This window comes from Ceratotherium simum, chromosome 21, assembly GCF_057802395.1.
Source record: "Ceratotherium simum simum isolate JZ-2026a chromosome 21, ASM5780239v1, whole genome shotgun sequence".
In the NCBI taxonomy this organism is placed as follows: domain Eukaryota; kingdom Metazoa; phylum Chordata; class Mammalia; order Perissodactyla; family Rhinocerotidae; genus Ceratotherium; species Ceratotherium simum.
This window is the reverse complement of record NC_141920.1, coordinates 30,496,233-30,508,021: the sequence shown is the minus strand read 5'-3', so window position 1 is coordinate 30,508,021 and position 11,789 is coordinate 30,496,233. Positions and strand designations below refer to the sequence as shown.

The following is an 11,789-nucleotide window of genomic DNA, read 5'->3' as shown; positions in this document are numbered from 1 at the left end:
AAGCAGGGCCACCACCGACACATGCTCTGCAAAATGGTTCCATGAAGACTTTGAAGTCCCTTCTCACTCTGATACCTGTAGAAGAGCCCGAAAAGAGTGGCCACACAGAAAGTGCTCAAAGCCTGCCTGTGACAAGGAGCTCCCTCCAAGGCAGCCTAATCTATTGTTGGACATCGTATTAGAAAGTTTTCCTAAATTAACATGAAATGTCTCCCTTGTTTTGCAACTGGAGCCACACAGAACAAGCCCACTTCCTTTTGACATTGGAACACTAAGAACAAGGCCTCTCCAAGGTCATCCGTTTCCGGAAGGGCATGTCCCCAGCCCCTCTCTCTCCTCCACCACCGCAGACAAAGCAGCAGTCTGGGAGAGTCGGTGCTCGGTGATTGCACTCTTTTTAACCTTTATTTTGAGTGTAAGGACGTGAGTGCCACAACAGATGGCTGCCCATCCCCTCCCCTCCACGGTGGCCTGAGGGAGTAGCAGGAATGTCCTAGCTGCAGGATGGGGATCAGCAAACAGTCCAGACCGTCTTCTCCCTCCGTATCCACTTGGAGAGTTGCTGGGTCAGGTGCCACTCTGTCTCGCAGCGTTGATGGGCGTGAGGGCTGGGCGGGGCCATGGGGCTCACAGAGCAGGCAGCCGCGGGGAGAAGCAGCTGGGGAACGTGCAAAAGTGATCAAGTCACGGGCCAGGGGGAGGCTGGAGGTCCACGTTCAGGCCGTCTTGGGGGACAGAGTGGGTTTCTCAGGCTGGACAGCACGGGCAGGGGCCTCACTCCACAGGCGAGCCCTGCCTGCTCCGTGTTACCCAAGTTTGTATGGCAGCCCCCCGAGCCCTTCACTCGGCCACGTCAATGGACAGCATGGCCTTGATTGCAGGGAACTTGTCACAGGAGAAGTCAGCAAGCAGCTGCTTGGTGCCACTGCGGGTGGGCAGGATCTCAAAACGCACCCGGGACTGCTCCTTGGGGCGCAGAGCTGGCACGCTGATGGGGAAGGACACAGTTGACGGTGAGATTCATGGAGCTCAGGCTCCACGGGTCTTCTGCCACCCAGTCTGGCTCTGGTGGGGGCTGGACAAGGTCACTGCTCCTTTAGCTCTCTCTAGCTGCCTCCTGGGTCACGGGGCCCCTCCAGCCCTGGGACCCCTCAGCAGGGAAAGGTTGGGGTCCCATGATCTCCCAACTATGCTAAGCCCTGAGGACCAGCTCCAAGCTTTGGTGTCCTGAACTTCCCGAGAGTTCCAAACCAAATGCCAATGTGTACCCCTACGTGCAGATTCTGGAGTTCCAAGGCTAGAGAAGCTCTGTCTGCCCTGCCTGGGGGGCCCTGGGGAGACCCCCCCACCCCCCTCTCGTCATCCCCACTGGCCCTCAGGCCTGGGACTCACTCAATCTTGAGGCTGCCCGTCAGCAGGCCGCTCCCCTCCACCATCAGCAGGCAGTTCTTCACCGGCTCATCCAGCGGGTTGGAGAAGTGCATCTGCACGTTCACGGGCTTCTGCACCTGGGCCTGGTCCAGCACCTATGAGGAGAGGGGCTGATGAGTCAGAGTATGGGCTGCTGTCTCACCTGCCACTCAGTGAGAGCAACCGGGCTGGGTGGGCGACTTGGTGATGGGGAAGATGTCACTGAGGACGAAGGAAGGGAGGACCATTTATTCAGTCCTTCTAAGTGCCAGAGACATCCATGCGTGGGGTTCCTAGGAAATTGCTATCATCTCCACGCTTCAGATGGGACACCCAGGCTCAGAGGGAGAGGCGGCACGGCACAGTGGCTGAGAGGCTTTAACTTCCATGCCGGTTCATGGGCCCCTTCTCTAGCTCATCAGGGAAGGGCAGCCCCCCTGCTGCCCAGGACAGCCCAGCTCCACTGGGGAGCCCTCTGAGAGTTAGGAAATGTTTCATTCTGAACTTAATCATAGTACTTTCCCCGAACCTCCCACTCGCTGGTCCCGTTTCTTCTCTTCAAGCCTGGAAGCCCCCTCCCTGGGAGGCCTGAGCCTGCTCAGACCCACTCCTCAGCAGGGGACACGGCGTTGGGCCCCCAGCTCAATTCAGGCCACTCTCCTCTGATGACACCCCAGTCTAGTGATGTCCTTCTAAACTTCTGGAGCCCAAAGCTTCCCTACATGCCATGCTGTGGTCTGGACGGGGCTCCAGCACCACGCTGTCCCTGGTCGGGGGCCGGAGAAGCCTCAGTTTCCAGTCAGAAAAGCAACCTGGACTATATTTGCTCCCTAAGACAAAAGCTAGTGGTTCGGCCAAGAAGCAGCCATGAGTGGGCAGACACGTCGTCTCTCTAGGCCTCAACTTCCTCATCTGTTAAGCAGATTAGCCCTCCCTCTGCGCCTGCCTCCCTGGCCTAGGAGGGACCCGACGAGATCACAGATGGGACGGAGAGAAAGCCTTTTGGAGATGCAGACTGAAATTGTATGGCTGGTGGATTTCTTTTCTTCTTCTTTTGAGGATGACTAGAGGTGCTACTTTTTGTTAGTTTGGTTTTTCCTTTTCTTGCCCCTGATCCTCACAGCAACCACCTGACAGTGATAAAGCTGCAGTTCAGACGGATTGAAGAGCCAGGGCCTCCCTGGTTCCAGAGCCTTTGCTCTTCTTGCTAGGCCTGCAGTGCCTACCAATAATTTGTGCATGACTGAAACATTTTAGAGGCCGCGATCTCTACACAACTTCTCCCAGGGAGCTCGTTTAAGAGTATGACATAATTGGAAGGGCAAAGCATGAGTCTATGCCCTCGGGATACAGCAAGGCTACATAAACAGTGCCATATTTTTCACATTGATATTTGATTTGAGATTTCCATGTATTTATTTTTCTTTCTTTATTGCTGCTTACCACCCTGTCCTATTGACCCAAATCTGTACATGCACCCAAGGAAGCGGGTAAAGGCCACAAGACACTTTGTCTGCTTGTCAGTGTTCATGGGCCAATGTGAAGGACATCACCCTTTGGAACAAAGTTCACATTTCATGGTCTGATTCTACAGTCTGAGGCCCTCAGTGCTAACTGCCAGTCAGTGCCAGGTAAGATAATGGGATTTTACCCAAATTATTATCTTTTCATACAGATCACCCTCAGGAGTTTAAAAATATGTGCCCTGGAGCCAGCCCCGTGGCGTAGTGGTTAAGTGCGTGCGCTCCGCTGTTGGGGGCCTGGGTTCGGATCCCGGGCGCGCACCGACGCACCGCTTGTCAGGCCATGCTGTGGCGGCGTCCCACATAAAGTGGAGGAAGATGGGCATGGATGTTAGCCCAGGGCCAGTCTTTCTCAGCAAAAAGAGGAGGATTGGCATGGATGTTAGCTCAGGGCTGATCTTCCTCACAAAAAAAAAGTCTGTGCCCTGTTCTGAACGAGCTCTGCACTGATTCATTCAATTAAGATGAGAATGTCTTGATTCTCCGGAGGCTGAAGTAGAGGAGAGAATGTGTTAGGAGGAAATTCACACAGAGATGCCCAAGAAGAAAGATCGGATGCCTTGTAAAAAGACTAAATAAGAACACTCTTCATGGCACATTTCTAGCCTGTGCGTATGCTGATTTCCTTTCTAAAGATATTATGGTCTCTTTAAATACAAAGCCAACTTGATATGGAAATCCAAAAGATGCCAAGTGTTGAATAAAAGATAAAGCTATAAGGTTTGAGGCCATCGGATAAGGGAGTTTTATGGGGAAAAACTACCTTCATTTAAACACTGATCATCTTAACACAGAACGTTTTCATAACTGAACTGGCTGCTACCCAGCATCCTTTCCCAGTCTCAGAAGTGGGAATCAGCACTTGGCTGTCCATCACGTCCACAGGGACGGGGTACATTTCTTGGAAATGCCCTGGGAAGGACGAGAGGCTTTAACATGCGGGGGACAAGCAGGAAGGACAAAGAAAACCCTTGTGGGTGGGGAAGAACACGAGTCTGGATCCAAGTCGCTCTGTTCCAGGCCTGTTTCTATCTTACCAGCTCTGATTAGCTTCTAAGATATTGCACCACAGGAGACAGTGATGGGCCCAGAAGAGGGGGCGCACATCCCCTCGTGGAGTTTACGGTCTAGTAGGAGATGGCAGCCAAACAATTGCACACACAAAGGTATAACCTGATCTAGAACAAATGCTGTGAGGTAAGAGGACACAGGCTCTGAGGGTGTGTAACTGGGGACCAGGCCTAACTGGGGGGGCGATCAGGAAAGGCTTCCCCGAGGAAATGACACCCTGCAAGGGAAATATTTTATTATCCCCAGAACAGAGTTGGGGCAACTGAGACTCAGAGATTCAGGGACTTATTCAGTGTCACTGCTGATAAACGTTGGGGCCTAGATACAAGGTTACAGGCCCAAGGTCTGAGCTACTGCCCCTCTGCTTTCCCCCAAGCTGGCCATCCTGTCACTGACTCCCTAGCCCCTGAGGGGGGACACCTCCCATCCTGAAGCACAGCCCAGATTAACCAAGGCAGTGAAAGGGCTTGATCACAGGCTGGCCGCATGGGAGCGGGCGCCCTGGGTCCCCCTGCCCTGTGTCTGAGGTCAGGAGCCCCTGCAGCTAGGGTGCAGCTTAGGGAGGGGTGGGACCAGGGCAGCCACAATTATCTAGCTCCTCTAGAAATCTGGGGCTTGGGAGGCTGGCGGCATTGTGATTGGGCAGGAAAAGGCAATCGCAGTCTAGACAGCTGGGACAGATGGTAGATACAGCAGACGCAGGAGAGCCTGACCCAGGAGGCTCTCTGTGGGACCCCACGGGAAGATCCCATTTCCTCTGCCCATCTACCTGCTGGTCCTGGCCTGCCAGCCTCACCCCTCAGAGCTGTACTGTCTGGCTGTAGCGGCTTCTGCTCTGGGCTGTGGGGTAGGGACAGGCTTGGAGTCAGCACAAGTTCTCCTGGTCCCCATGCTGAGGAAGGGACAGAGTGGCCTCAGGTGCCTCTCGCAGACCTGCAAGCCCCCACATGCCTGGGCTCCAGGGAGAGAGCCTGCAGCCAAAAGCAAGCCCAAAAGGCAGAGACAGAGGCATCTTCATTCTCAACCATTGCAAAGATGCTATGATTGGCTACAGACCTGTCTGGATGCCCTGGAAAGGGCCCTGGGCTGGGAGTCCCAGGGCCTGAGGTCTAGCCCTGGCTCTGGCAGTAACTGGCTGTTCCCTTCTGGGCCTCAGTTTACTTACTCACGTGTGAAATGGGAGGGTATGGGAGCATGAGACTAGGTTCCTAAGAGTCCATGATTCTGTAACCCTGGGGTCTAGAGAGTGGAGAGATGCACCCATTTCCCATTCACTCCACAAACATGTCTGGGGATTGGGCCATGGGCTCCCTGCAGGCAGGACCCACTCCATGTGCCCCCTGTGAATCCTGAGCCTGGCACAGCCCAGAACACAGCAGATGCTCAGAGCTGAGTGAGGGGGCAAGTGAGCTGAAGAGTCCTCCAGCTGCTCCTCAGCTGATGTCCCCAGGGGGTCTAGAACTGGAACCAAAGAAGCCTCAGGGCAATGTGCCTGTTTATCTCGCCAGACAGGAAGGAAGGACACTGTTCTGAGCAGGAACTCGTGGCCAATCCCTTTGGCAGAGGGTGGACACGAGCTGGGCCCAGTTCTCTGCCCCTCTCAGCAGGGAAGGACCTTCCTTGTGGTCTGGGAGGGCTGTGGCTCAGGGGGCTGGCAGGGCCTGTGGGGGATGCACTGGCTGGGGAGGGACCCCTTCACCACCCCTTTACCTCCAGGGTCAGGGTGGGGTTGTCCAGGATGACGTCCCTCGCCACCACCACCTCGGCCTCGTTGGTGACCTGGCACACGGCTGTGGTCCGGATCATGTTGTCCGCCTTCAGGTATGTCTCATACTGGGCATACGGGATCTTCACGGGATGCTGTATTTCTTGAAGGAGAAGCCAGGGGAGCAGAGTGAGAGGGAGCGGGGTTGGCTTCTGAAACCTTGAGAGCTGATGCCAAGCCAAGTCAGGGTGAGCTGGCCAGGAATATCTGTAGCCCAAGGCTTGCCTGAGCCCTCCCTTGGCTGGGCCCTGTGGGAAGCACGCCCCTGTTCTGGGCAGGCCACAGAGCAGGGCCAGGGAGAGAGAGACCAGGACTCAGGCTGGCTGGTCAGACTCCGGGAGGATGGGCTCGTAGGGGCTGAGGCTTCCTCCCCATCTGGAAAGTGTTGGAGGGCAAGTTTCCCTCTAAGGAGCAGGGGAAGTGTATGAATGTTTCCTGATCGCCTAATGATGATGACAACAACAGTGACAGCACAATCGTAACCAGGAAGGGAAGCCAGGGATTGGCTGAATGAGTGCTTAGGATCCTCCCAGGTCATCTAGCAGCCTGGGATTCCATTGCAACAGCATCCCAACCATCTCCCCACCTCTGGTCTCGCCTGCTTCTAAGCCATCCACACGCACCAGTCAGACAAGTCTTTAGAAGCACCGTTTGTTTTCCCAATCATGTCATTCCTCTTCCACGTCACTTCAGAAATCTCCCACGGCTCCTCGCTGAATAAAGTTCAGACCCCTCAACCTGGACCTGCCTTTGAGCCCAACTCACCTCTTCCTTAAAAAAACCCTCCGCGGTTCTCATTGTTCTTCTGACAAAACAAGAGGCGCATTGTCATCTCCGTGCTTTGACTCACACGGTTCCCTCAGATGGAAATGCCTTCCTCGGCTTCTCTCCACCTGTCCGGCTCCTCCCCAAGCCTCAAGGCCCCTCTCGGACACCGCAGGCCATGGGGCCCTCTCTCTTCTCTGTGGTCGGGGCACAACCTCCTCTCTATCACGTGGTCACGTGGGTGGCCTGGGGGTGCCCCGGCACCCATGGGGTCATATATTCTTTGAGGGAAGACTCTGGGGAGGAAGCTGCGTCTCCTTTCAGCCCTGGAGGGGTTTGCCCAGGGTGCCCCAAATGTGGAGATGGCAGGTCCTTACAGCTGGTCCAACCCTCTCGGACAGTGAACACTAGGGCTCAGAAAGGGAAGGAGACTCAACGGGGTCACCCAGAAAGTAGGTGACAGTGTCGGGCCTCTAGGACCACATCACCTGCATCTTTCCCCCTTCCCATCTCACTCTGCTACAGAAATATGTTATTTTTTAAATGATTTCCCTCATGTGAATTATTTTTGGCCTAAAAAAGTAGCTCTTTCCTCGAGTTTTGAAGGTAAATAACAGCCAGGCAGTTGCTTCTGGGGAAGATTTCTGCTAAAATTCCGCCAGAAGACAAGTTGCTAGGGGGTGCTGCCTTCTCATAGGTGTAACACACCTGTTTCTCTGCTGACAGAATTCTTTCAAGATGGGCTGTATAATTAAACACTTTATGTTAGTTCCTTATGTGAAGCAAGTAGCCACCCCACCCTGGTTAATCTGCTTTGTAAGTCCAAACTTTTCATAACAGCTTGAAGGATTTTGCCACTGTGGGCACACCTGCATTCTAATCCTTCCACAGCGCCAGCCTTTCCATGCTCCACCTTTCTCCCTTCCCGTCTGTGCTACCCACGAGCAAGGAGTCACTGTTCCTCCCAAATTCTCACACCTCCAAGAAAATCCATCACTGTCGTCAGGAATCAGGAGACTCCACCCACCCACTGGCAGCTATGGGGGAACACTGGGCGAAGGTTCAAGACCCTGAAGTATATTGCAGCCCGTCTAGTGTCAGGCCTGAAAAGTGATTCAGTGTAGGGTGGGGGGTGGCACGTGGGAGGGGTGGCAACCATACAACTTTGAAAATGGGGGGCTGCACTGGATTTAGTATCAGGACACCTAGGACCAAGACCCTGGCATTGCCACGTACTAGCTATGACACTTAATTTCTTAAGCAAGTCACAATCTCTCTAAGCCTCAGTTTCTGCGTCTGTAAGATGCAGATACTGAAATCTGTTTTTTAAGCAGGTCAAATGAGATAGTATACAAGGAAGTGCTCTGCGCACTGTGCAAAGTGGAATATACCTGTAAGGGAGATTGAGGTGTGTCTGTTAACTGCCAAATCTTCCTTCCTTCCTCCCCCAGGGTGTAAAAGGATTTTGGTTGGCACCACCCTGACTTGTGCTGTTCATCATTACAGCAATTTCCAAAACTTCAAAACCCACAGCTTAACCACAGAGGCCATGTGCTGCTCCTTAGTCAGTTGAGTCAGTTCCAATAGGAACTCTCCACCCCAGAATGTCAGCTATCTTGGATGTGCGGCGCCCCAACAGCCTATGGGAAGAGTTACCTTCTTTGGGATCCAGGGATATTGTGACGGAGTCCTTCCACACCTCGTGTACAAGTGTGCCGTTGTAGACGATAGTCCAGGCCGTCATGTTCACTATCACTGTCTTCATATCATTCGTCAGGTTTTTGAGCATCAGGGTCAGGTTGACTTCTTTGCCCACTTCCAGGATGCCAGTGACCTTGAAGGTCCCAGAGATGCTGGGCTGCTGTAGATTCCTTTCCGCGTATCTCGCAGCCGCGTATCTCGCAGATGTTGCATCAAATGCAACATTGGGTTTAAGTTTCTCCAAGGCCTTTCGAAACACTTGTCTTTCCTGGCTGGAACCTGCGTGATGGGAAGAGAGAGAAGCATCTCAGGGATGCAGTGGCAACCTGGACAAAGGACGGCGCCCTACCTGGAAGGGCGGCCTGGGACTAACACTGGTTCTTCTGCTTGCACAACGATTCTGATCTGAGCAGGTGTCCAACCTCTCCAGGTCTCCATCTCACCCTCCTTACCATGAGGCTCACAGACCAGGTGGTCTATGGTGCTTTTCCAATCAGCTATATATTTCCAAGGAGCTGCAGAGAAAACCTTACCAGTACCTGCATAAAATTATACCATATGGCTTGATGTTTTGCTTAGACTAATTAGGTTAGATTTCTTTCTTTCTTTTTTTTTTTTTGGATAAAAGGTCTCTTGTGAGACTTAAAGAACAAACAGATAATTTTAAAATAAATAAAAAAACGGAACTGAAAAAGGTTAGAAAGAGTTCATAAGCAAAAAAAAACCAAAACAAGGTTATGATGTAGAATTGACTTCAGTAAAAATTTTTTTCAAACCACTTTACTATGTTATTCTGCCTTGTTTCTAAAGGCGCTTTGAGGGCTGAAGAGTGGCACTGTTGTCTGTGTCAGCTGACAAAAACCAACCAGTTGGTATGGTTCCAAGTTGTGACTAGTTTAAATTGTTGAGAGAGCCCAGGTTTCAAAAACATAAAGGACGGGTTTTCTGACTCTAACGGAGATTATGAGTGCTGCTGAATGGGATGGTATGAACAGCCCCCAGGGAATGGCCGTGATGTGCCCTAAAGATCACGGCTCCTGGGCACTAGGAGCGCAGTAACCAACTCTCAGTCTCTGAGCCGCGTTGACCGCACAGGTCATGTAAGGCTCCCTGCCTCGACCTGTAGGTAGACCCACTACCAAGAAGAAGGTATTGGCCTTCCAGGAACACAGACAGAGGCGCACAAAGAAGAATTACCATGTTTATATCTCAGAGCACGCTTATGGCCCCCACCTTCCTTAAACAACCTATGAGATTTTTAAGACAACAGATGACTTATTATAAGTCTTTAATACTTTACAGCCTATAAAGCCTACAAACTTTACCACTTAACCAGGCCTTTCCCATAAGTTACATATAACAACTGGCTGAGACCTCAGAGTCCAACTCAACCAAGCCCATCATGTTAGAATTAAGGACCTAAGAGGAGAAGCAACTGGTCCAAGTGACTGGTCTAATCTGGGGATTAAAGGCAAAGAGATAGCCAGTCCCCTGGTGTCTAGACCCTTAATCCAAGCCTCCTACCACACCCTACTGAAAAGGAAGCAGGAGCCAGATTACCCAAACTGACAGCTCTCGGCAGGCTGGGTTCCTTTTGGTGCCTTCCCATCCTCTTGCCAAATTGTCAGTCCACACCCACAGCTGATGTCTGTGCAGCGAGCTGAGCCTTCTGTGCCCAGGACCTTGAAGCAGGTGTGTTTGCTCAGACGAGGCTCAGAGCCTAGATACCTATATAGGTCACCTGCCTGGGTTTACTCACTCGACCAAGCTTCCTGCTACTGTTTTCTTCCTCGGTGTTGCTATTACGCAAACGCTTAGTAGCCCATTTTATGAGCTTTTTCTCCGGGCCCCCAAGGACAAGCTGGCATCATTAGATAAGGAGAACTGGCGAAGAACAGGCAGGGTGATCACCCTGCTGTCACGCAGGGGCTGGGGCATTGTCAGGAATCCTGCAGGGATGCCCTAGCCTGGCCACAGCCTGGCCCCTCTCCATTGCTTAGGAGGTTGGCTGGGACAGCTAGAGCCCCAAGAAGCAGAATTGAGGTGTTACAGTAAGGTAGGGAACCCCACAGAATCATAGATCCATGTAAGCAGGGCACTTCAAAAGTCACCTTAGGAGGTCATTATTCCAATGAGGCTACAGATGTTCAAGTTGATAAAAATCACCACTATTTATGAAGTCCTCACCATGTACCAGGCACTGCCCTTGGTGCTTTATGTACACGAGCTCATTTAAATCCTACTGAAGACAGTATGGCTATTCTCATTTTACAGGTGAGGAGATGAGGGATCAGAGATCCTAAGAATCCTGCCTGAGGTCGCCCACTTATAAGTGGAAGGACTGGAGCTCGCCTCCTGCCCCGGGCTATTTGTTCCCTGGCCCAGACACTTGTTTCCACATGATGATGGTGTTGAAAATGCTTGTCCTACATCTGCCATCCCCCCTGGCCTGTGAGTTCTGTGAGGGCAGGGCCCCATTTGCTGTGTTCTTCGTTGCCTCCCAGAGCCCGGCATGGAGCAGGCACCTGGAGCAGGGTCTCACCATGTATTTACTGACTGAGAGAAGGGCCATCTGACCCCAACCGTGGGAATGCCCTGCATAGGCAGATTGGGGCCAAATTGAGGCCACCAATCTCATCACCCTAGAGTCGTGCCTCAAAATGTCCACAAATACCGCTACTCAGAGGGGTCACCCACCTGGATTTGGAGTCAGACCCTGTCTCCCGTGCTCAGCCTTCCTCTTTTGTAAAATGCAGCCAACACCAACAGCGAGCAGTTGCACAAAGTTTTAGGGTTTACTTCAGGGTGGACTGTGGGCACCTTTATGAGAGCACTTTCCTGACCTCTCAGAACCAACGGTGAGGATCAACCGAAGCAACTCTTTCAAAGCATTTTCTAAAGAGTGAAATATTGACCCCAAGAAGGAGTGACTGTGGCCTGCCAGAGCAAGCGTTAATTCACTTTCGGCTATTTCTGAAAATGAACATCACCTTCCAATGTAGAACTTTCATCACCGTTGAGAATCCTCAAAGAGATAGGTTGTTGACTCGAAGAACAACAAATGTAATTTGAGTTAAAGGCGGCCTCATAGCAACCAGCCCTCCAGGTGAATTTAGGAGGCCCAACATTCACATGGACGCTCAGGATTTCAGGGACTCAGGTGTTCTCCTCACGAAGTAGACCCACCTCATCTGGCTTCTTGGGAAGCCTCTGTGCATACACAGCACAGACCCATGTCTTTGGGGTCTTTGTCTATTTCCTTGTTCAGATAGTGTTTCCTGCCTGTGTTTCTTGGAGGCTAGGGGAGTGGGCTGTCTGAGAAAGTTCTCCTAAAGCCCCTGGGGCCTCCCATGGGGCCATGTTTCTCCCTGTAATGTTCAGTCACAGTGCTGTCACCCCAGTCATGCAATTGGCAAAGGGACACAGCTGGAGATGAGCTGGACTGACAGCTGCCTGTGCCCTGCAGCAAACTTCCGCTGGCACTGTGCCTGCCTGTGACAGTCCTGTCCCCACCGGAAATAGTCTGGGGAGTTGGGTGTTAGGTGCTGGGGAGC

General features: G+C 52.3%; 1 protein-coding gene across 1 annotated transcript in view; it reads right to left on the bottom strand.

The window, feature by feature from the left end:
* Window positions 1-379: 379 nt before the first annotated feature.
* TGM3 (transglutaminase 3) overlaps window positions 380-11,789 on the bottom strand; it is a 39,845-nt gene continuing 28,435 nt past the window's right edge. Inside the window, exons 10-13 of the mRNA XM_014790131.2 lie at window positions 8,191-8,514; window positions 5,715-5,872; window positions 1,393-1,526; window positions 380-988 (exon numbers count right to left, since the gene is read on the bottom strand). Of these exons, the coding sequence (XP_014645617.1) occupies window positions 841-988; window positions 1,393-1,526; window positions 5,715-5,872; window positions 8,191-8,514 (764 nt within the window). The 3' untranslated portion in view covers window positions 380-840. The remainder of the gene's footprint in view (window positions 989-1,392; window positions 1,527-5,714; window positions 5,873-8,190; window positions 8,515-11,789) is intronic.